The sequence below is a fragment of the Lissotriton helveticus genome, chromosome 11 (genome assembly GCF_964261635.1).
Source record: "Lissotriton helveticus chromosome 11, aLisHel1.1, whole genome shotgun sequence".
In the NCBI taxonomy this organism is placed as follows: domain Eukaryota; kingdom Metazoa; phylum Chordata; class Amphibia; order Caudata; family Salamandridae; genus Lissotriton; species Lissotriton helveticus.
In genome coordinates this window covers 461,466,901-461,493,103 of record NC_136072.1, presented here as the reverse complement: position 1 = coordinate 461,493,103, position 26,203 = coordinate 461,466,901, and the positions used below count along the sequence as shown (strand labels likewise).

The 26,203-nt window shown below is 48.9% G+C and overlaps 1 protein-coding gene across 1 annotated transcript in view; it reads right to left on the bottom strand.

Annotated features, from left to right (window-relative positions):
- Positions 1–26,203, bottom strand: part of GIGYF2 (GRB10 interacting GYF protein 2) — a 1,757,193-nt gene that overhangs the window by 720,071 nt on the left and 1,010,919 nt on the right. Inside the window, exon 17 of the mRNA XM_078666006.1 lies at positions 15,485–15,592. Coding sequence (XP_078522132.1) covers positions 15,485–15,592 — 108 coding nt within the window. The remainder of the gene's footprint in view (positions 1–15,484; positions 15,593–26,203) is intronic.

The window sequence follows — 26,203 nt, the reverse complement described above, 5'->3', positions numbered from 1 at the left end:
TGAGCGGGCCTCGGGTCTCCGACTTAACCCGGCAAAATCAAACTTGGTCCCTCTACACCCCTCTCGGGCGTGTTTTGATTGGCAGGTGGTGATTCCCCTACGGAGGCAATCATTCAAATACCTGGCCGTGTGAGTCACCCTCCTTCCTTGAGCTTGAATGGGCCCGGAACGTTGCTCCCCTGGTCGCTCGGATGAAGGCAGACCTCAAGAACTGGCAGCCCCTCCCCCTTAACCCACTGGGCAGGAGCGCGCTTTTTAAAATGATGAATCTTTGACGCTTTCTTTACATTTTGCAGAATATCTCGATCCACCTCCCATGTAGCTGGTTCCGGGAACTGGATGGCACACTCACCCGGTTTCTGTGGGGGGGGCGGGCGGTCGCGAATGTCCCTGGCACACTGTCATATTCCCCCCTTTGACGGAGGTATGGGAGTTACTAATCTCCACCTCTACTACTTGGCCGCGAGACTCATCGTGATCCACGACTGGTTTGCGGGCGGCTGCTCCGACCCAGCTTACCGGGTGGAGCTCAAGACCATGGACTTTGCACAGATTCAGGGGTTCCGATCAGCTGCCCAGTGCCACTGGCCCTGCCCCCAGTCACTAGGACGGTACTCATGGCCTGGCGTACAGCCCTCTGTCTTGTGCAATGGGACCGGAGGCTTACTAGACAGACGCCGTTATGGAATGGTGTCTGGCTGAGGGAGGTCTCGTCCTTACGGGGGTTCCGCCGCTGGGACCTTGTGGGGGTTTCGTTGCTTGGGGATGTGTGGGTGGGAGATCACATTCAATCCTTTGCTGACCTACAACAGCACACCCTTCTTCCTTCCCAATTCTATAAATACCTACAACTCCGACACGCTCTCCACACACACATCCCAATACTCGCCTCTCCCACGGAATTCAGCCCCCTGGAGGCTCAGGTGATGATTGGGGGGGGTGGGGGAGGGGGCCCATATACCGGGCTCTGGTGAACAATGGCCCTGCATCCCTTGACCGGCTTCTGGAGCGATGGGAGGGGTGGATGGGCCCTCTAGAAGAGGCGGACTGGCGAGACGCCCTTATGGCACCTAAAACCCGGACTATATCCTCTGAGTTACGCCTGGTCCAACTTTACTACCTTCACGCGGCATACCTCACTCCGGCACGTCTCTTCCGAGCCGGCGTGTGCGCGCTGTGCTTCCACTCCAGCAGATTTCTACCACATGGTGTGGCAATGCCCGGCCATGGCGCCTTTCTGGAAGAGGGTGGAACTCGAGCTCACGCAGGCCCTGGGGTGGGAGGTTCCCCATGACCCGAGGCGCTTGCTGTTGGGGGTGTTCGATGGCTTGGATGGCTCCAGGGCCGACAAGCATTTCATGGGGATAGCTGTGGCGGTGGCGAAAAGGGACATAGCAGCGCTCTCGTCCCAGGCGGCGGAACCAACGGTGCGGAAATGGAGGAGGGGGTGGATTGGTGTTGGGTACAGGAGGAGTCTCTTCGAGGCCAGGGGTTGTCCGGAACTATTCCGAAAAGTGTGGGGCAAATGGTTCGGTTTATTACCGCTATGAAGGCCCAAGTCTTATTACGCAATTGGCGGCCGAATTGTCCCATGCACAAAGACTGCAAAACCATAATTCAACAAATTGCTGGCCTTGGTCTTCTGAAGCCCGCCCATGCCAATCGCCGAAGCTGCAGGCCTCAGGCAGAGTCATCGCCGTGACGGCAACGGCATAGCCCACCACCCGGCTACCACCCTTGCTCCAGTCCGTCGTGAGGGGAACGGCCAGCGAAACACCACATTTCCCAGGTGCCCCAGTGGCAGAGGCGCACCTGGGACGTCATACGCAGCGCCCGGAGGCGCCAACAAAGAGCGGAGCGCCGAGCACTCTGTGGGGGCGTTCGCTTGCAGGCAGAGTCATCGCCGTGACGGCAACGGCATAGCCCACCACCCGGCTACCACCCTTGCTCCAGTCCGCCGTGAGGGGAACGGCCAGCGAAACACCACATTTCCCAGGTGCCCCAGTGGCAGAGGCGCACCTGGGACGTCATACGCAGTGCCCGGAGGCGCCAACAAAGAGCGGAACGCCTCCCGTCCCGCGGGACGCACGCGGGCGGCGCCGGGCTGAGCCCGGGCAGAGGGCGGGCCATCTGTGGCCATCCGGGGCAGGAGGAGGCAGGGCCACGCCATATACATCACCATCGCCCCTCCACCACCTAAGGTACTGTCTCGCTAGGATTAATTATAATGGGGAAGAGGAAATGTATGGAGGGTGCTACAGATGGGACAAGCACCCGGGTAAAAAGGAGAAAATCTAAGAAAGCCACAAAAGTACCCAAACATGTGGGAGAAAACTGTGTCATGTCACGTATCGAAGAACTTAGTGAAGACTGTAGCCTCATTCTCACATCCAAGCCACCGCTAGAGAATATTTTGCCAGAGATGGATGGGGATGATGTAATTGACTCAACGCAGAAAAAAGGCAAACGTGGTGTGACTGTTGTTCCTGGGATGTTTTTGAAGAAAAGGTCTAATCACATTACTGATGAGCATATAGGGGATGCTCCAAACGATGGGCTAACCACAGTAGATACTGAGGTAGAAAATGTATCCCCTTGCCCGCTTAATCCACTTGTATTGTGCTCAAACAGGTATCTACCTCTTACGGATATTGACTGTTCTGATAAGGAGAATGGGGTCCCTCTGACCCAGCAAATACCATCAGATGCTTGCCAAGGACAGGGAATGGAAGCTAACCAGTGCATACCCATTTCTGGAACTGGGAATTACATTTCTGAACTCTGCAGCCCTGTGAACCGTTTATGTAGCTTTATACATTGCATGCAAGATAAAGTTGACATCTTAACCTCTAAAGTCCACAAGGTAATCACTAATGCGAATACTTGCCCCACTTGTAATCCTGTTGTAAAGCAGCTGAGCACTGGTACTGTGGAGAAGCAAAAGGCAGTAGCCCAGCGTCCAGTATTGCAGAAACCTAGGGGTAGTACTCAGACCAAAGCACACATCTTGCTTAGCAAACAAGGTAATGGTACAGAGGTATTACAAAGCCCCTGCCTGTGAAAATACCTAAATCTAAATCTCCTGACAGAGCTAAAAATAACGGGCATGCAAAGCTCATTGTTAGGCCTATCAATACCCCCAACACCACTAGGTACACCCCAAAAATGTATCCCGGCAGATGTCCTTCCCTGCCTCGACCTACACCTCCCGATCTATCCAAAGTATATATGCTGAACGTCCCAAAAATAAGCGTAGGCAAGGACCTGGAAACTAAAGATTCACTGACAAACAAGGCTATCCATTGGATCAGATATACCAGAGGATGCGGATCAGTGATAAGGGAAGACATCCTTAGGGCCACCAGGCTTTCGCATCCAGGATACGGAGCTGACTGCATAGAACTCACATTTAAAAATGTAAACACGGCACAAAATCTAATAACGCTGGAGTTCAGGTCCTGCTCCCCCGATCATTCATCTATCCAAATCAGATCTTCACCCCCCCAACAGTGGCTAAAAGAAATGGGAACTCAATCACAGGGGGTAGGAGTGGGTGGGTCATCCCTGGAATCAAATGATTGACTAACCCCAGATGATATTAACTATAAATACTGTGACGATGCATCATTATCCATCTTAACTGCACCACAGGGCACCCACAAAGGAATACCATGTGCTTTACTAGAAATAGGAGTGCATATTGGGGAGGATAGCCCATCAAACCTGAACCCTGATGTATCTGCATCGCAGGACACCCACACAAGAAAACCTCGCCTTTTATTAGACACAGGGGGGTATAACGGGGAGGATAGTCCATCAAACTTAAACCCTGATGCAAGCTTATCGTTAGATTTTGATACATTTGGCTCGATTATGTCATGGAACATCGCAGGGCTGAGTACCAAGGTACAAAGCCCAGAATGGGCCTTGTTTGTCAGTCAGTTTACTATCTATATATTCCAAGAAACGTGGCTCCTTGACCCACAGTATCTCCCAGGGTTTTTAAATTTTAGTGTCGCCGCCGTAAAAGGCGACAAGGGACAACCCTCGGGGGGACTAACTATCTGGGTCAAACAAGATTCTGGGATCACCGTAAAGGAGCTCACCTCCAATCACAAGGATATACAGATTCTCTCCCTTGTACTTAACCGAGCCAAACCCCTATAAATCTACAATGTGTATGCCAGGAGCACAGGGGGGCGGAAGTCTGACACCCTTGCTGTCCTCGAAGGCCTTATTGAAAAAATTTCCCCACACTCACGGCTGATTATTGCTGGAGATTTTAATGTAAACTTTGAACCTTTATCGGGTGGCGATTCTTATTTTGTAGACGATCAAGATAGCCAGTGGGGGGTCCCCAAGCTAGAATTGGACCCAGTAAAAAGATGGAATGACCTGGTGATCCAGATTAACTCAATCTGTCTGAATAAAGGACTAAGGGCAGCCAATGGTAGGACCTCGAAAGACAGGAAGGGTGCTGTCACATTCAAGAGCGGCAAAAGAGAAAGTAGAATCGACTATATACTAGTCCACCTTGAGGTATGGCACCACTTGGTGGATATGATGGTTGTTGACCGCCTTGAGAGTGACCACAACCCCCTATGTATGATCCTTTCCTACTGGGAAGCCCCAGTGACAACAGAGGATCCAAGTAAAGGAAGCTCTCAATCCGTTGTACTGGCAAACGACATGCGCCACCTGAAGTGGGCCAAAGTTGCTCAAAGCCAGTCAAACATTGACTTTATTTTAAAGAATTTACAGCAAGCCATCAAGGAATAGAGTGCCTGCTCCAATGCCGAACCTTTTACCCCAGAAAGAGAAAGTGCAAATAAGGTCCATGAAACCCTTTTCTCGCAAATAAAAGGGTTATTTGTTAAACTAAACAACTTGAACAAAAACACGACCGACAAATCTCCGAGGTGGTATAACATAGAATGCAGAAAGGCACGGCTGGAATTAGGACAGGTCATTAAAAATTGATCCAGTGCTAGTGTTCGCTTAGCCAGGAGCGCGTACAAAAATACCATTCAAAAATCCAAGCGCGCCTGGGATGTAAAAAAGATGGGAGGAGCTCAAGGAGGCCAGTTCTCCCAAAAACTGTAAGCAATTTTGGGACTTGTTGAAATGGGGCTGTGAAGGCCACCCAGAAAAAACCCAAAATTGGGTAGCCCAGGATGATTGGGTAACTCATTTTAGGCCCCAATACGCTAAAGGGCTGGAATTACCCGCAGAACAGAGAGAAGGGATTGTATGTACCCCCTGTATGGAAGATGCGTTTACTATCATGGACATCCAACATGCATTAGATTCTATTACTCCCGGAAGGGCGCCAGGTATAGATGGTGTCCCAGCTGACATCTTCCTAAACAATAGAGAACTTTGGGGGAAGTACATACTACTACTGGCAAATATGTTAGCCAGCGGTTCCCCAATACCCGAATCCTGGAATGGGGCGGATATAATCCCCGTTTTCAAAAAGGGCGACAAATCGCTCCCAGGCAACTATCGCCCGATCAGTCTAATCGATACCATTCAGAAGATCTACGGTAGACTGGTATTAAATAAAGTCCATGAATGGGAGCGGGAGATGAACATCTTGTCCCACCTCCAAGCAGGATTCAGAGCCTGCATAAGTACATTCGACCAAGTCTTACATTTTGCAATGCTTTATTGGAAAGTTGTCCAACTTGGGGGAGGTAGCCTGTATGCTGCCTTCATCGATTTGAGGGCAGCCTTCGATCTTGTACCACGGTCCATTCTTTGGTTTGTCCTGAATGACATGGGCATGCCCCTCACTCGTCTTTCCCTGATTATATGTGCATGAGCATAACTATGCCCAGATAAGATGGGGCCCCCCTGGGCTTGTTACAAATCAGTTCCCGGTAGAGAGAGGAGTGCGCCAAGGTTGCGTGTTAGCGCCTACCCTCTTCTCCCTCTACATTAACAACGTCGCAAAGACCCTGTTAGAGGCAAACGTTGATGCTCCAATCCTAGCAGGCGCAAAAATACCAATCTTAATGTTTTCCGACGACTGTCTTATTATTTCCAAGACCCCAAGTGGTTTGCAAAAAGCACTTGGGATCTTCGAAACATACTGCACTGTCCATGGCCTGGAAATTAATGTCTCAAAATCCAAATTCATGTCTTTTAACCAACATAAGTCATTCAGAGGAAAGGTGATGATGAATAACTTACCCCTGGAGCAAGTAAATCGTTTTCATATCTAGGTGTTACCATCCAGCATGACCTACAATGGAATGAACAGGTTGACATAGCCACACTTAAGCATAGGCAAATCGCAGGGGCATTGACCCGCGACCATGCCAGGTCCCTGACAAAACCAATGGCACCTGCAGTTACGGTCTATAATGCAAAGGCCGTGAGTGCAGCACTTTATGGGGTTGAGATGTGGGGACACGGGAACCTAAGCAAGTTAACTGCCTCTGAAAACTGGTTCCTACGAAACCTTGTCATGCTCCCACACAGTACCCCCATGGGCCCGGTTTTACAGGACCTAGGCATGAAACCAATTGAGATTATTGCAAATCTCCGTCCTGTATTGTATTGGAGGCGAATATGGGTAACGCCGGAGTTGAAAATATTCGCCATGGGACTTCTGGACGTTATCAAAAGTGATGTCTTCAACCAGATAAAATGGCTCTCTGGAATTAGAGCGGTTCTCAGAGAGCTGGGTCTGGCGGAGGCATGGGAGGACCCAGCCAATGCTACATTTCCCTCGAAAAAGGTCATCAAGGGTTTGTACTGGGAGATGATATCTTCAAAACTTTTTAGGACCATTCCCCCACTTTCACTAACAGGGGTGTTTATGGAGTTCAAGGATGGAACTCGTTTCGAGACATTCTGGGACGACATAACGAAGCCACTGGATAGAAAACTTTATTTCCAATTGAGAATCGGCAGTATACCGGTCAGATCTTTCACATCCAGATGGTCTAATGGTGGAAGTAGCTCTTGTCCATCTTGCCTAGATCCTAAAGAAACAGTTAGCCACTTACTCTTTGTGTGTCCGGCTTACTCTGCCCCGCGCAGTTTGGCTGCGACCCATGGCTAAATTGTTAGGCACTCGGAGTGGAATTGTGGCTACTAGAATCATCTGTACAAACCCAAGCCCTGTAATATATATAGCTGTGGCGAAATTTTTAGGATGGGACTGGATTATTAGAAACAAAAATGTAAAGGGATTGGTTTTTGAAAATGCACTTTATACCTGAATACTTGATGTATCTTAACCTGATGATTTTTAATTATTACTGGAATGAATTTCTTGTTTTAATGTTCTGTGTAAATTCTAATTCTATTTTTATATAATACTTTATCTGTAAGGCTTTTATGACTGTCGAATAAAGGTTGTTTGACTGACTGATTACGCAATTGCGTTGTCTGGGGATTACCGCACCCAGTCAGGGGGGGCCTCCTTCACCTTTGTCGATGTCTATGAGGAGATGTGTTTTAACTGTGATTTATTTATTTTGAAAGTTTTATATAGCGCGGACAAGATCTTTGCAGATATCAGAGCGCTTTACACAGAAGGAGTACATGAGGGAGCATAGTCAAGCAGATAAATCAGAATCATAAAAATCAATAATACAGGTAATGCAAATAAACAACTGGGTCAAACAGATAGTACAGATTGGTGCAGAGTCTTTAAAGGAGTCCGAGGTAATAGTTCAGGTGTATTTTGCCATGAGGATAGCTTTTACTTCCTTCTTAAAGAGTATAGTGGAAGAGATGAGCCTAGTTTCGGGAGGGAGTGAGTTCCAGATCCTGGGTGCCATTCCTGAGAAGGAGCGTTTATAGGTTTTTTCCTTCCGGAAACTACGAGGTTTCAGCAAAAGATTGTTTGTGCCTCTAGTGTTTCTAGCACCGCCAGAGATTGTCAGCTTCTGAGTGAGGTAGCCGGGAGAGTTCAGGTGTACCGCCTTGTGTGTCATGCAGGCGATTTTCAGATGTATTCTGGCTTCAAAAGGCAGCTAGTTCAGGGATTTCAAGTCAGAAGAAATATGAGAGTGCTTTTTTGACCCAGTGATGAGTCTCGCTGCAGCGTTTAGAGAAGCTCTTAGGGGTGCAGTAGTAGTTAGGGGGAGTCCACAGAGGGCGACGCTGCCATATTCAATTCGAGGGATGACTAGTGCTTGTACTGCGGTTTGGAAGTCTTTGGCTGGGAGGAAGGGTTTAAGTTTCCTCAGGGTATTGATTTGGAAGTTCGCTCCCTTAGTTGCCTTGCTGATATGTTGCTGCATGTTGAGGTTGGTGTCGAGGGTTATGCCTAACGATTTTGCTGAGTCCACGATGGTGGGTTGGACATTGAGTGCTGTTAGGTGTTTAAGCCAAATTTGAGTGGTGGAGATCTTCGCTGGAGGTGAGATCAGAAGGAACTCTGTTTTCAGAGCGTTGAGTTTGAGATGGTTATCGGCCAGCCAGGATTGAGTGCTTCTGATCGTTGAGTTCAGGAGCAAAATGTCTTTGGGGGATTGTATTTTGAGATAAAGTTGGGTGTCATCGGCGTACATGTGAAAGTGTACATTGGATGCCTGTAGTAAGGAGGTGAGAGGTTCCATAACTAGGTTGAACAGAGTTGGGGATAGGGAGGATCCTTGGGGGACGCCCAGCGTTACAGGTATTGGCGAGGACAATAGGTTGTTGCTCTTGAATTTCTGCGACCTGTTGTGTAGAAAGGAAGTGAACCACTTGAGAACAGTTCCAGATAAGCCCATTCTTGTGTTTAGTAGTTCGAGTAAATTATCATGTTTAACGGTGTCAAATGCTGAAGAGAGATCAAGAAGGATGAGGAGGCAGGTGTCGTTTTGGTCTAGCATTTGAAGTGCGTCGTCAATTATGTGTGTGATAGCAGTTTTTGTACTGTGTCCTGCTCGGAAGCCTGATTGATGAGGGTTGAGGAGATAAAACTGTTCAATGTGTTTAGTCAATTGTAATTGTGCGCATTTTTCCAGTAGTTTGGCGAGAGTGGGGATATTAGTAATGGGACGGTAATTGTTCAGATCAGAGGGGTCGGCTGTAGGTTTCTTTAGTATAGGTGTGACTTGTCCAACTTTGAGGGAGTCGGGTATGGTTCCTTGTTGAAGTGAGCTGTTGATAATTTTAGTCCAGAGTGGGAGAAGCAAAGGGGTAAAGTATTTTACAGCGTTAGCAGGAAGGGGGTCTGTGAGGTGATTGGATGGTTTCAAGGTGCTGAGCAGTTTGCCAATTTCTTCTTCAGAGTAGGTGCCAAAGGTTGACCATGTAGCATTGTTTTTTGGTTCAGTGGGTGCTATGCAGTGGGGTTTGGAATAGAGGCTTGCGTCAATGAGGAGATCGCTCTTTATGTTGTCAGTTTATTGGATAAAGAAAGCGGAGAAGTCTTCACAGGAGGGAGCTTCGCGCACAGTGCTGAGCGGTTGGGGTTGTTCCTTTGATTGTGCTCTAATTAGCTCAAACGGTTTTCTCGGGCGGTTTTTTGCTTGGTCGAGCTGGAGGCTGAAGAAGTCTAGTTTTGAGCGTTTTATTTTCCTGAAATAGGCGTTTCTCTTTTTCTTCAGCGTTTTTAGGTGCATTGCAGAGGGAGCTGATCTCCAGGTGCGTTCTGCCATTCGCATGTCTCGTCTATCCTCATTGAGACTTCCGTCGTACCATGGATTGGAGATTTTAGTAGAGTTTCTTTTTAGCTGCATAGGTGCAGCCTCATTAATTATTGAGGTCATAACGTTGAGGTAGTGGTCAGTCAGGGATTGAACGTCCTTGGCGCTGGTCGGTGGGAGTAGGAGATTGCAGCTGTTAGGAGGCAGAGAGCTTGGGTTGAGTTTTTTCAGGTCTCTTTTCCAGACTTTGGGCTTGGTGGATTGAATCGGGTTAGATTTAACTTTTTCATTGATGAAGAATGTGACAATATGGTGATCTGACCAGTCACAGGGTTGGATGGACTCGAGTTGGATGGAGTCCTCTTTGGAGATAAGGTCGAGGATAGAGCCTTTCTCGTGAGTCGGGCTGTTGCATATTTGGGTGAGGTCAAGGGCATTGAGGAAACTTTTAAGACTATTTACCACTGCGTCATTGCGATCGTTCCAGTGGAGGTTGAAGTCGCCAAGGTATATTTGGGTGAGCTGCCGACCGGAATTGGTTGAAATCATATCCATGATTTGTTGGGAAAAGGTGAGGTTGTCTCTGGGTGGGTGGTAAATGTTGTGTAGAGAGCATATCGGTTTGCCCTCATTGATAATGTCGAGGCAGATGTATTCACAGGATGATAGGGAGGTGGACTTGCCTTTCATAACGGAGAGGTTGTTCCTGTAGATGCATGCGATTCCGCCACCTATTTTGCCTGACCTGTCAAGTCTAATGATGTGGTAGTTGGGTGGAACCAGAATGTCCATTATAGGTGACGAGGATTCAGTTAGCCAGGTTTCAGTAAGAATGATTAGGTCAAGGTCCAGCGTTAAGAGGAGATCAGCGATGGCGGCGGAGAGTTTCGAGGCCGATCTGCAGTTGAGGAGGGTGCATTTGAGACGGGGTGTGTTGAGGGCGGTAGAAGGTTCTAGAGAGAGAGGGACTTTTCTAAGGTTATTGGGGATGGAGGTTCTGCTGTTTAGTGTGGGGGGTCTGAGGGGATTTGGGTGTATCGTGGGAATGTTGAGGTGTGTGGTGGATGTGTGTTTTTGGGCGGCTGGGTCGTATGAGCGGAGGAGAGTGAGTGTGTCGAGGTCCGAAAGAGGGTTGCAGGGGCGACGAGGGCGGTTGTTGCGATTGCTAACGGGGATTGAAGTCCAGTGTGGGGAGTGTTGGGTGAGCGAGTCAACCGAAAGGGTGGGGGACATGTTGGTAGGGGAGGTGGAGGTGGGTGAGGGGTTGCACGGGCGACGCGGGCGGTTGTTGCGATTACGAGCAGGGATTGACGTCCGGTGTGGGGAATGTTGAGTGAGAGAGTCAACCGGAAGGGTAGGGGACAAGTTGGGAGGGGTGGTGGAGGTGGGTGAGGGGTGTATGGTGTGTGTGGAGAGTAGTTCTTTGAGAATGTGTATGTCTCCTTTGATCTGGATGAGGGTGGTCATAATCTTGTCCAACGTGGGGTAGGTGTTGGGGGTGGAAGTTAAAGGTGAATGACTGACCAGGGAATTGGCGTGCAGGTGGGGGAGTGGGCTGGTGTTGGTGCAGGGGTCTGTTGTGTTAGTGTGCGAGATGGTGTTAGGGAGGAGAGATTGTTTGGGCGGGAGGGGTGTGGATGAGGTAGGGAGGCGGTTGGTGGGATGAGTGAGGGCATTGGTGGTAAGCGGAGAGATCAAGGTGGAGGATGGGTGTATGTTAGTGGAGATGAGGGTGCAGGAAGGGTAATGGGGGCTGAGAGTGGGTGGGGAAATGGGATGGGAGATGGTCCTGTTGTGGGGAGGGGGAGTTAAATTAAGAGAGGAGGTGTGTTCTGCGTAGTTTGTTAGAGGGAAGTGGGGACTGAGAAAGGGGGGGATAAAGGGTGGGATTTGTCGTTGTGCGTGTCGTCCTGGTGCAGAACTGGGTTAGATGTGTTGTCGGTGAGAGTTGTGATGTCAGGGGTGAGCGGAGTGTTAATGTAGGCTGTGATGTCATGGGAGAGAGGAGTGTTAATGGTATGCGTGGAGGTCCGAGGGCCGGTAGGAGGGGTGGGGGTGCGAGTGGTGTATGAGGGGGAAAGATCTGTGTCTGTGTTTGAAGCGCGAGTGGTCCCTATCTGGTGCAGAACTGGGATAGAAGGGTTGTGGGTGGGAGCTGAGCAGTCAGGGGTGGTAGCTGTGTCTCTGAATGATGAGTGTATAGTAGCTACCTGGTGCTGAGCTAGGTTGTGGGTGGTTGGAGCTGTGAAGTCAGGGGTGGTAGGACTGGGGGAAATATGAGTGTCGGTCCGCGGATTGGAGAGGTGCTCTATGAAAGAGGGGAACAGGTTGTCTAGTATTTCCATGTTCCGGTCTGTGGATTGAGATAGGACCATTCCATCATTGTAAATAGTGATGGTGGCTCTACCTGGGAAGAGTTGGGATGGTGTGATGGAGAGAGTTAGGCCATGAGCGGATTCCCTGTGGTGGAGACGGTGAGTAAGGTGAGGAACGCTTTTCTCCATTGAGCTCTGCGTGTGGTGTGGAAGATGATATCGGTGTTCAGGGTTCCATTGACCGGTGAGAAGTAGGTGTCGGCAAAGGGGGTTTCAGGGTGGGACCTCAGGAAGTTGTGTTTAAAGCGTTTAGCGACTTTTTTGGTGAGTGTGGATGGGTAGTTTATTTTATATGTGTGCTTGCCGAAAGGATCCATGTTGGGGTGGCGTTTTAGGTGGGTATGGGAGGATGAACTAAGGTGGAACACGTGTGCAAAAAACAAATGCAAACAGTAAATTACATGGAAACAAAAGTGACACTAGTGAGCAGCCAACATAATCAAAAATATAGGAGGTAGCAATTTGTGCAGTCCAGGAATAAAAGTGAAATGGGTGCAGCTTACAAAAAGAAAAGAAAAATATCCAAAAATATGAGGTAGCAATCGGTGCGATACATAAATAGAAAGTGAAATGGGTGCAGCTTATAAAAATGTACAGTATACAAGTAGGAGTATAATACTAATGATATACTGGAACAAAATACAGGTGCAAATACAGAGTTAAATGATTCTAAAATGAGACTAGAGAGCAGCCAGAAATATATGAGGTAACGATTGATGCATTAAATACAAGTAGAAGTGTAATACTGCAATAAAAGGCAGACATTCGCTAATTGAGAATAGACTAAAGAGGCCAGTTCTTAGCGTGTGATCATATAATGAAAAAGACTAGTCCATGATGGCCTCCAAAGAGAGAGAGAGACCAGTCTAAAATGGCCGCCAAATTGTAGTGATTACAGAGTTTAGTTTCCCTTTCTACTTTGGGTAGGTCGAGTTAGTCCATCTTCCATGTTACTTGAATGGGAGGAGAGAGAGTTCAGCTTCTATGCTGCTCGATGGTGAGGAGAGAGGCTTATCTCTGTTTTACTGATCCCTGACCTCGTTGGTATGTAGCCTCATGGTCATCTGGTAGGCAGGGGGGCGATTTATGGCTCCAGATTATGGCCCCAGCCATATTGGCCAATGGAGAGTGAAACGACCGCAAAGCCCGCGAAAATAGACAGCCAACAGATACCAGTTTAAAATTCTGGGCATAAAGTGAAAACCGGTTTATAAGTGTATAAAGTGATGGTTTTGCGTGCAAAATTCTGGGCAGAAAGTGAGAAACCGGCAAGAGTACTTAAAATGATAGATTTGCGTGCCGTTACCTTCCGGGTCGCCACTGACGCTGCTCAGATAGTTTTGCGTGCAGAATTCCGGGCATAGAGTGAAAAACCGGCATGAGAATTTGAAATCATAGGTTTGCGTGCAGTTACCTTCCGAGTCGCCACTGACGCTGCTCAAATCAGGCACCTCCAGAGCTGCGTAGTGGCTGCCCAAAACCCCCAAACAGGGCACACCGGAGCCGCTCTAGATGCCAACTGCTCCGTTCTCGATGTTCCACTGGGAGGGGGGAGGGGGGGAAGCCTCCAACCGGAAAGCCCACTATCTCCCGCGCCGGATCGTTCCGCACCAATTCTCGCCCGCTTGTCTCCCACCCCGTCGGCTTCAATGACACCGATTGGGGTGTGAGGGGGGGGGGGGCAAGCCCTCCGTGGCAGCAGGGCGCCGTCCTCTCCGGGCGCCACCGGGGCGCGAGGGATCCAGCCCCCGGACCGAGAAGACAGGCACCCAGATCGCCGGGACACGCAGCGCAGGCAGGTACACAGGCCGCCGAGACAGCCACACCGACCTCCTGGAATAGAGACGACAGGTCCTCCCGCCGCGGTCCAGTCCGGGGTCTCCGGGCAGTGCAGGGGTTCAGATGCAAGCGGTGGTCGGTCCAGTCCGGGGTCTCCGGGCAATGCAGGGGTTCAGATGCAGGCGGTGGCCGGGGGAAGGCAGGGCACCTCCGCACTCATGAGGGCAGTGAGATCCAGTCGTCCGCCATAGACGAAGGCATTGGGACTCAAGTCGTCCGTCAGGAGCCACCCAGGCATCCTCAGCATGGCTCCGGGCTCAGGTCCATATTCACCCAGTCCGGTGCAGACGAAGATGATCTCTGATGTCTGATTTGCTACCAATGAATTTGCTTGTTCTTAAAATTTTAATAAAATTTAATATAAAAAAAAAAGACATTTGCAACTAGATGCCTCTATTAGATAAAAAAAATCATAAAATATTTTATTGATGTCAGCAGTGGAAAGATACAAATCATCCATTCAATATGATGGGGAGGCAGCAATACTCCAAGGACAATAAGGAGCATCAAACTGTCAAAGAAGTAAACCACCCAGTCATGTGCTTTGGGCTAAACCAAATCCCACTCTTCATATAATAATATACACAACCAATCTTGGACCTGCTCTCGCGCTAGCTAGCTATGTTTTAGTATCAGGCAGCTTGCGTACGCAAAGCTATTTGGCTATGTTTGATCTGTACCATACCCCATCCAAGATTGCTAAATGGGGGGGATGAAGGGAGACTCCTGTTCTAGGTGTAGATTACAAGCAGCAGATGCAATCCATATGTTTTATTCGTGTCCAAACCGGAGTGATTTTCTTAGTGATATCTCGGCCTTTATTAATGAGGTACTTAATATTCCGGTGGAGATATCTCCGGGTTTAGTTGTATTGGGGTGTGAATATCCAGAAGTTTCCGAAAGATCTAGATATACCAGAGCATTCTTGTTTGTAGCTATGGCAATGATACGGCTTTGTATAACTTCACAGTGGCTAAGTCCGGAGGCTCCCACTTTTTTTACCTGGAGAGCCAGGATGTTAGCTTGGTACAATCTGGAGTCTTCTATATATTTGTTACGGGGGATAAGACGGCATCAGTTGGCCTCTAAGATCTGGGCCACTTTAGAGCAGTGGTCAACGCTTTAAAAGAATGTACTTATCTTTCTCAACTGAGATGTTTATAATCGGTATTGATTTAATGGTTTGGTATTTTTTTTTCTCAATATTTGTTTGATATTGTCGTTTGATTTAGATCTTTGTGTTTATCAATACTGTATCCACGATTTGGTATATTCTTGTGTTATCCTTTGTTTGAAAAATTATAAATAAAGTAAAAAAATAAAAGTAATATAAAACATATCTTGGACAAAACTCCGCTAAAGCGGTCTGTAATTGTGACCTACAAACAAAACATTTATACAAATAAATAATTGTGCACCAGTGTGCTATGGTAGAGTTTTGGAATAATGTCCCTAACATAGAGAGTTATATAAAGCACTTAAGCATAAATATGCTGCCCAAGAACAATATACCACTTGCATAAGTAAAACAGTCCAATTCGATAACTGTACCCACTAATGTGACAATCATTTTCTCTTATTTAAGAGATGATTAAGTGAGTGTGACTTGGGGTTCTCCAGCACTCCTTCAAGAAACAAACTGTAGATAATAGCTTGCCGTTTGTTACTGCTTACCTCATCTTTAGAGTCTGGAACTGCTGCAGAAGAACAGCTAACTGTTGCTGCTGCTGTGATGAAAGGGCTGTCTTCTGCTGCTCTGCCAACAGCTGGGCATAACGCTGTCTACAGGGGGAGAAATCCTGTCAGTTAAGCAAACATTCAGACCTAACTTTAAGCAAACGAAATATCGGCATTTAACTAGGTTTCAGCCAACCCAGATGGAGGTAAATAACAGACCAAATAAATACTCTGTTATGCCATCTAATAAATCTCCACGTTTATGCTGAAATAGCAGGATTCTCCAGCCCTCAACCCACTAACATTACCATTAAACCTTTACTATCCCGTAACTGTTTATATAATCAATCACTATAGTTTGTCTATATATTGACATGCTAACACTCAGGCTAATTCTAGACCTTAAATATTGGTTTACCACCTCACACCCAAAACTAAATCCCCAGTCCATGCAACAATCCTTCCAATCACATAAAGCCAAATTATAGAAGTAACACATTTCCATATTAAAACCAAATTCACCTCCATAAATTATTCAGGACACTACACAATCACACATCCAACATCTACAAAAGTATCTCATTAAAAAAACCTGCAGATCAAACTTAACAGTAATACCACAAGAAGAACTCAAATCCACTAACATACATCAAATGTCACAATCTCACATTCATCCTACAATCACCTTGCGACTCAAACCCACAGTAGCAATGGACATGCACTGATTTTCCGAATGTTAGTGTTGCGACATATTTCTAATCTACTCTGTTTTATTTGTGGAATAGCTGTACTCTTAGGTAATGTGCCAAAATTAAGTTAATTTCTGCTACAATTTATATGCCAAGTCCAGGATGAATTTTGGTAGGTACTCAAGGTGGGGCCTTAACACCACCTTCCTTCTTTGAAATGTTACACCTGTAGCTCGCTGACAATGCATGCTGATGTGTGGGAGGCAAACTGCCATATTTTAAGACACGCAGTCAAAGAATGTGAAACTTGTGTTAAACAGTTAGATCTGTCCATGAAAAATCCATCGCCCTACCCCCCCCCCCGCTGCAGCTCCATCAGCGCGTGTGCCCCCTGCTCACTTTCTCGCCGCTGCTGCCCCTGCGACCCCGCCCCACGCGCCCATTCGCTATCCCCTGCCTCCCGCCTCCCAGCTGCTCCTCCCTCCCAGCTCCCCTTAAAATGGCAGCAGCTGCGCAGCCGAGCAGCGGACGCGCGCCGCTTGCACGCTGTAGGCGCACCCTAAGGCTAGCCCGTCAGCGCCCAGAGCCAGAACCCCTGGACCCCGCGAACGCAAGGACACCAGACTCCACTACGACGCCAGCAGCCTCCACGCACTCAACGCCGGCCGAAACCACACCTGCTTCCAGGCCACCCCGAAACGGACCTACGGACCCTTCTCCTGCCGCACCTGCAGCTTCATCTGCGACAGAACCACCAAACCTCCAAAGACTGGACCCAACCACCTCTGCTGCATACTCCTCAACATCCGCTCCGCACGCAAACACGCCGTCGAGCTTTGGCATCTGCTCGACACCTCCGCCCCAGACAAGGCCTTCCTGACCGAGACCTAGTGGAATGATTCCTCGGCGCCCGACATCGCCATAGCCATCCCGGACGGCTACAAGATCACCCGAAGGGATCGCGCCAAAGGAATCGGAGGAGGAATAGCCATCATCCACAAGTCCACCCTCAAGGTCGCCACCCACACAGACTACACCCTCAACACCGCCGAACACCTGCACTTCTGGAACCACACCGACCCCAATACCACCCTCAGAGGACCACTCATCTACAGACCCCCCCAGGACCCTGGGCTCAGTTCAGCAACTCCATCGCCGACGTCTCCAGCACGGATGCATTCGCCTCCACGGACTACATCCTCCTCGGGGACCTGAACTTCCACCTCAAGAACAACAACAACGCCAACTCCGCCACCCTGATCGACAACCTCGGCCTCAATCAACTCGGCACAACACCCACCCACGCCGCTGGCCACACGCTGGACCCAGTCTTCTCCACAGGCACCCACATTGCCTCGACCACACAACCAAACTCCACTGGACCAACCACCGCTGTGTTCATTTCACCTTCACGAAACCAAACACGCACCACCGCACTCAACAGCTGCCTCGCTGCTGCTGGAGCAAAGTCACCGAAGACCGGCTGATCACCACGCTCGCCCCAAACTCACCCACCGACCCCACCAACCCAGACGCCGAGGCCCGCAACCTCAGACAGTGGATCCACGACTGCGCAAACACCCTCACCCCGCTCAAGAAACCCTTCAACAGCCACGCCAGCAAGAAAGCCACCTGGTTCACCGACGAGCTCCAGACCTCCAAACGCGCATGCCGGAAACGGGAGAAAATATGGCTCCATGAACGCACACCGGATAACCATGCAGCCCACAAGGACTCCACCCGCATACATCACCACCTCATCAGATTAGCCAAGAGATCCGCCTTCAAAGACCTCTTAGACAACAACGCACACGGCAGCAAAGAACTCTTCAGCATCGGAAAGGAACTGTCCAACCCCAGCGCCAACGACATCCCGCCCACACAAGAATTGTGAGACTCACTAGCCATCTTCTTCCAACGCAAGATCGCTGACATCCATGACAGCTTCAACACCACAACCGCCCTGACTACGCCAGACTCCACCTTCCCAGTGAACACCACTAGCGCCATCCGCCTGACCTCCTGGTCCAACGTCAACGACAAGACACGCAAGGTCATGAACTCCATCCACTCAGGATCTCTGTCAGACCCGTGCCCACACCACGTATTCAACAAAGCAGATGCAGCCATTGCACCCCAACTGCGGAAGGTCATCCACATCTCCTTCGAAACAGCGACATTCCCGGAAAGCTGGAAGCACGCCGAAATCAACGCCCTCCTCAAGAAGCCCAAGGCAGACCCCAAGGATCTCAAGAACTTCCGGCCCATCTCGCTGCTCATGTTCCCGGCAAAGGTCATTAAGAAAATAGTCAACAGGTAATTGGCCCGCCACCTGGAAGACAACAACATCTTGGACCCGTCCCAGTCCGGATTCAGACGAAACCACAGCACCGAGACAGCCCTCATCGCCGCCACAGACGACATCAGGCGCCAACTAGACAATGGCGAAACATCAGCCCTCATCCTCCTGGACCGGTCGGCCACCTTCGACACGGTCTGCCATTGCACTCTAAAGACACGCCTCCTAGAAGCCGGAATCCAAGAGAAGGCCCTAGACTGGACCACGTCCTTCATCTCCGGCAAAACCCAGAGCGTCCGCCTCACACCCTTCCAATCCGAAGCCACCGACATCTGTGGCATCCCCCAGGGCTCATTCCTCAGCCCGACGCTGTTCAACATCTACATGGCCCCCCTCGCACAAGTGGCCCACCATCACGACCTCAACATCATCTCCTACGCAGACGACACCCAGCTCATTCTCTCCCTCACCAAGGACCCACATACCGCCAAAACCAACCTCCACAAGGGAATGAAGGCCGTCGCCGACAGGATGAGGAGCAACCGTCTGAAGCTGAACTCGGACAAGACGGAGGTATTCATCCTCGGACCCACCCCCTCACAGCCTGGGACGACTTCTGGTGGCCGACCACACTGGGAACAGCACCAACACCCACCGACCATGCACGCAACCGTCGACTCCTCCCTCTCCATGGCTATGCAGGTCAACGCCGTCTCCTCCTCCTGCTACAACACCCTCCGCATGATCTACAAGTGGATCCCGAAAGAAACAAGAAGAACGGTGACACAGGCCCAAGTCAGCAGCAGACTGGACTACGGCAAGGCACTCTATGCAGGAATCCCAGCCAAACACCTACGACTACTACAACGCATCCAAAACGCCTCCGCCCGATTGATCGTCAACGTCCCCCGCCGCAGCCACATCACCCCCCACCTGAGAGACCTACACTGGCTCCCCGTCGACAAGAGGATCACCTTCAAGCTCCTCACCCACGCACACAAAGAACTCCACAACGCCGGACCAGCCTACCTTAACAGCAGACTCAGCATCTACACCCCCACCCGCCAGCTCCGCTCCGCCAGCCTCGCCCATGTTACAAAAATTCTTAGACATGACACAGAGTGCAACGGATGTTAAAATGCTACGATACGCCGCCGGACCTCAGGGTTGTCGGCCTTATGGCTGTGTACTACCGAACTAGCTGAAGGAAACATATTATTGAAGCGGCCGGCCCTAGAGGTTGTAGGCCCCACACTGTGTTCTTGATTTTGCATTGATATTGAATAAAGGTCTTTAAAAAAAAAAGAAAAGAAAAGACAAAACAGAGAGTATTGGGTAAAAAATGCTTGGAATAAAAAGCACAGAGCCATATATGACAATCATTAGTATGTGGCTAAAAACTGTGACTGTTACAAAATGTTATATCATATAAAAATGGTTCAAGAGTACAAAACCACAATAAAAACTGTAAAATTACAACGGTAGAATATATAAAACAGAATTGAACTGCACCACTGTAGTTGCATTAACAGGGCCACACTAAAATAGCATACCATCTGTGTAGTTATAACTAGACTTATCCTTCTCTTAATTTTTTAGAGCGGATAAGCCAGGCCCATCTCAGAAATTTCACCATACCTATAACTACTGGTTCATTTGTCGATGTCTGCAGAATCCTTAGCACTTCCATGGCAGATCTAGTACCCAGGTTCAAACAGGTGGGTTTCAGCCATTTGATACTGTGTAACTTGTAGACCGGACACCAAAAGGACATGGGATATGGATTCCGTCTGGGCTGAACAGACAGGACAGTGATCTGACCCCTACAAATGCCATTTGCTCGTGAAGGCGTTGATCGGAAGAGAGCGGACCCTAAACTGGTGGTATAGCTTCCTTCCCATCGGTCTTATGATGACATCCTAATAAGCTTCAAACACAAAGTCCTGTTTTTGCATCAGAAAGTCCCTGGACAGGGTGGGCCTAGTAGTGGTGGAAAAGCAATTGTCCTTAACCATATCCCAGTAGGCAGCCTTGAACTCCCTTTTAGTCGGGAATGGATTTTCTCCTGGATCCTCCCATAAACCACTCATCCCCATCCCACACAGGGTGTTTTTTACATTCTGTAGCCATTTGATCTTGCCTGTACAACCAACCCCCTAAAATCCAAAAGGGATTTGGCATTGTGGGAGAGCTCGGGGATAACCCAGAGTCCTCGCCAAGATGCTATTGGTCTATATCGGGCTAGATCCTCGATGCGTAGGCAACCCAAATCCATAAAAAGGGGCAACAATGGTGAGGATTGCGGAAAGCTTGTGATAGCTCTGACAAATGTATTCTGGGCTCGTACCAAGGAAGGTGTGTTCTCAAAACCCCATAATTCCGCACCATATAGAATTGAAGTATTGACCTTGGTGTTATATATCTTAAGAACAGGGGCTATGGGCTTGGTAAATGAGAACTTGTGTTCTTTTACAAGAGCTCCTGCCAACTGTGCATGCTTTACAGCTAACAAGTCAATGTGAGGCTTCCAGCTAAGTTTCCTGCCTAAGGTAATCCCTAAGATACGCGAACGCATCGGTCTGTTCTAAAAGGGCATTGTTCATGTACACACTACTTTTGATGGTCTTGTGGTTATGGAAGACCATGAACTTAGTCGTATCCACATTTACCACCAGCCCATGATCTTGACAAAACACCTCAAACCTGGACAGTGCAGCCTGCAGTCCCTTCTGTGTCTTAGATAGGATCAAGGTGTTGTCTGTGAACATGAGCAGTGATATCCTCATCCCCGACAGACAAGGGGCATAGGTGTGACATGTGGAGTAGTAGTGGATCACCCGATCGATAAACAGGGAAAACAACATAGGCACCAGGACGCATCCTTTGCCCACCCCCTTTAGGACTGGAAATCTGTCGGTAACCTAACCCTTTGAGCCCCACCGAACCTGTGCATAGTTCGAAGTGTGCAGTTTAATTAACATGGCTAGTAGCACCTGAGGCATCCCTGCATCCGAAAGGACACTCCACATTTTATTTCGTGGAACGAGGTCAAATACAGACTTAAGATCAATGAAAGCTGCGAAAAGGGAGCCTCCCTCTATGATAACTACTTTTCAATAAATCATAACAAACCTAAAAACCTGGTCAATGGGAACTGGTACAAGGGTTGAAGCCGGCCTGCAACAGTGATAAAATCTCTTTGCTCCTCAATCACACTTGGATTCTAATGAGGCCCAACCTGCATTGAAACGATAAGGCTGATAGGCCTGTAATTGCCGGGTAATGAGCGGTCGCCCTTTTTATATATGGATATTATGACTGCTCCAGACCAGGTATCAGGTATGGGCGCACCACTAGCTATGGCGTTGGCTAAACAAGTAATGTAAGTGACACAGTTCGCTTTATCATACTGAAACAAGTTTGCCGGTATGCAATCCGGACCTGGAGCCCTCCCTTTTGGAATCCATGAGAGGACCGTCTCAACCTCAGAGCTGTCAAACGATAAGGTGGTGGACGTGAGAACAAGTTGGGGGTCGGTTAGGATATTATTTGGAATAGAAAATTGTGCTTTGAAGTACACAAACCACAATTCTTGTGCTACATGATTGACCTGTATATGTGGTGTTCCATTACTACCCCACTTAATTATCTGCCAGAATTTGACCATATCTCTTTCATTGCTAGCTTCAAACAGGTCGCGCCAGCGTTTGTCATCCCATTCCTTCTTGGTGTTTTTTTTAGTTGCTTTGTACCTGGCCCTAGCCAGTCTGACTGCACCTATACTTTTGGATCTGATGGCACCCATTAACACCTGGTATGCCTCTCTGCATGGTTTATTGTACCAGGAAGACATTTTTACACCTGGCTTAATCTTCCTGGGATTGGGCTTAATAAAAAAAGGTTTTAAGCTAGCGAATAGATCACTATGTACATTGGGGACCGTGCGATTGATATCCTCCTGGGTGTGGCAGTTGTTGAGAATGGCAACCGAATGGGCAACCATAGACTTCATCTGCTCCAGGTCCCCTTCTCTTTCAACAAGCCTGACCCATCTGACTCTTCCATCATCATTCGATACTACTGCTTCCATTTGGGTTTGGGCATCATCCTTGTTGGTGTTGTCTGATGGGCTCAGAGCCTTGAGTGATAATACCAGTGGGTCATGATCACTTTCGGTCCACTCAACAACCGACATGTCGTTTAAGTGAGTCCAGAATTCCACATTGAGAAGGATATAATCTAGCAGGCTTCTTCTCAAACCGTTGTTGAAGGTATACGCAGCCTTCCGGTCCGACTGAGCCCTCCCGTTTACTGCCCTCACTCCCTTCTCCAGACACAGCCTCTTGAGCTGCAAAGCTGCTTCCGTCCATTTGTTAATTGGGCTGAGGTCCAGGGAGGGGATATCCCATTGTAAGTCCTCGTCGGAGGTTAAATTGCCATCCTCGTGGTCGAGGGGTTCGAAGGAACAGTTAAAATCGCCCGTTATAATCAAATTACATCCTTCTCTCCAGCTGTCCAAAAAACTGTCAAGGGAGGCAACTGTGTCAGAGCGCCTCCCATCCGGCAGCCCTCTTGCATAGATGTTAATTAACAAGATATCCTGTACATGGCCCATTCGTAAACAGAGTGCCATAATATCTGCACTGTCGACTGGAACTACCTCAACCGTGTAACTTGATTGCTGTCTCACCCAGCAAGTTAGCCCACCAGATGGTCTTCCCTTTCGTCCCCCTTGTGCTGGTTTGGAATTTTTTTTAAATCTGGGGTAGTAGACTTGTTCCGTGGACCATGTCTCCTGAAATACCAAATGTCATGCTGGTCAATAAAAGTAGACCAATCACTGGATTCAATTTTGGATAGAAAGCCCTGCAATGTTCCAAAAACCCACTGTAATGCTGGGCTTGTTGGGCCCTGGGTTGGCACTCGAGTGGGTCTTTGCGACTAAGGGTGAGCTCGTGGTTCTTGAAGCAGCAAAACCGAGGGTTTCATTCGGTGAGGAGCATCCATCCACGGGTACGCTGGCTGGGCCTGCCCTCTTGCTCTCCCTGGGCATTGTGTCATCCCCATAGTAGCCAGTGTTATCACCGGTTTCCGCCCTTGCTGGGTTGGTGATCCTACTTTTGGTCTGGTCAACAGGGTCACTAATAAATGAACCTTGGTCTGATCCCCCGTGCCCCCCTAGTAAGGCTTGTTGGAGTTATTACAGGGCCACCAATACGGCCAAGTCAGTCAATGCTTTCCAAGGTAGAAAAGGCATCGAATCTATTGCTCACGGGGACGGAGTAGTTAAAATGCCCCAAGGGATGGAATATCCCTCTCCCCTTTGCACTACTGGAATCTATTTTGGTTTGGTAAAAGAATCCCAGTGGTAGTACTGAGATAGTGTCCCTTGCATCACGATTCCCTGCCCTCGACAATATGTACTGAATCAATCTAAGTGGCCTGAAACTCAAAACCATGCAGTCACCTCGAAGAGTTTTTTGAGACTTCCCTACCCAAGGTACCCTTCTCACCATTTTAAATTCAGTGAACAGTTCAGTTGTTAAACCTGTTCTAGAACTTAACAGGTGTAGAGCCTTATTTCGCAGGGTTGACCAGTGCTCCCGCGTCTGTGTTTAAAGCTCAGGGACATTACCCAAGACAACAATATAAGGGTGTGGCTTCCAGCGGGAAATGGAGAGATGTTGGGAGATGCTGCTCGTCTGCTAAGGGATGTTGGAATGGATGTGAGCTATCTGCTCTCGGTGCCTGTTGGGCACCCAAGATGCCGGGCCCACAGCGAGTGGGCGGGTTTGGCTGACTATTGCCCACAACTGCGCTAGAATGATTGAGTAAGATGTTTTATGTCCCCTTGTTTTGCACGCCCCCCCACCCCCCCCAGCCGATTTTGAGGCATACCCCCACCACCTGTTTGTGCATTGGGATTAGTCAGCGAGCTCCTAGGGAGGCTCTGCTCTATTTTTGTGAGCCTATCTTCAATTGAAACAAGTTTATGCATCAGGGGGTCAATTAAAGTGGAGATTTTCTGCAATAGCTGGGTAGTGAGGTCATCCTTACTACAGTTAACTGGTTCCGAAATAACATCCACAATAGAGCAATCCCTGATAATTGCCAAGGAGGATTGCGGATGCCCTCCACTCCCCTTTGCAAAGGCCTTCTGGCTTGTACCCCCCGTTGTGTAGGAATGTGATTTCACTAGGCCAAGGGCTTTCCTTTTCTTCATTGGAGGTTCCCCCTCCTCCCCCCCCCCAGCCCCCTGCTTGGCTTTCTTGCCCCTAGTAGTAACCAGTGAGACTCTGGGGAATTTTTCCGGGCTTGTTGGGGTGGCATCAGGCGAGGCAGATAGGACGGATATAGACTGCCTAGATTGCCCTGGAGGAGCAGCTACGGGGGAGTTTGGTTGCGTTAATAGGGTAGGGGGTGGTGGGTTGCCTGAACTTATTGAAATTTCCCACAACTCCCCCTCACGCCAGAATCACGTTTCCCCAGTAGACCAGCCCCAACAGGTGGCATGGTGATGCAGTACTACAGCTAGACCGTCCCCCCTGCTGATAAATCAAAAGTTAGAGCCTCCTTCAGTCACAGACGGGTCCGTCCTTGGTCCGGGATTCGTCCCGCGCCCGTCCTGTGCCGCGGTGGGGGAGGCTGCGCTATAAGAGTGTTGGCCCCGCCTCCCCCTCACTCGCGGCAGCTGCGGGATGGAGCGGTGCACTCTGAGGGTTGAAGTCCTCCCCAGAGTGTGAAGACCAATTCAGGTGCAGCTGTAATCACGGCGTAGCCCCTGGGACCCTCGTCCCACCAGGAGTTCTTTCCAGCGCAGATGCGGCGTTTACAGGCAGCAGGTGACACAGGAAACAGGCAACAATGATCTCCCCTACATGGGTCTGCGCGAAGTAAACAAATGTTGCTGAATATTCTATAACTTTTGTATAAGTAACGGAAGCCTTCCTGCGCAAATGCAGTTGCATTATTTTTCCGCTAGTTATGTATTGAGTAGAGTTTGATAAACATCGTTGATAAATCATAAGACAAGAGACAAAAGCGTTGCCGTAGTTAACGCTCGATAAACATGAACCAACATGTGCTCTGTGTCCCCCAGCACGTTGAGACAGGCCGCAGTAACGGATCACTCTCTGTGGCAGTAAGGATAAGTTACTTACCTGTAGTCCTAGTTCTCTTCCAGGGGTATCCTCATCAAAGTTATAAGCACTGAATATTCCCGCACATGGGCGGGAATATTCAGTGCTTATGACTATTGATGTGGATCCCCTGGAAGAGAATAACACCTTGTGGTGATCGTCGCCCTGCTGCTAGTATGCAGCCTCCGCCCTCTGTGAGGTTGACTCAGACTCCCCTCCTCTGCGTGTCTTTGCTGAGGGAGGAGTCGGCACTGGAGTATGAAGGCTGCTGATTCGGTGGGAGTTGAGGTGTCTCTTCAAACCAATTTTGATGTTCTTGGTATGTTAATGGTATTTCTAGTGCTTCATAAGCTGTATAGTTATTTGGAACGTCAGTCGCAGTGTAAGTGTGAAACAACCATGTGCTATCATTTGCTGCTGGGAATGTAAACCCATGTATAGAATACCTTTGTCTTGAATTCTGTGAGTGCATCAAACCAGTACGATAAGTACTGTGTATAATGTACTCATACCTAGTGTTCCCTAACCTGGTCTTGCCTAGGGTGGATGATCTGCCAAATCCCTGCCAGGGTGGTCTAACGTCTCATTA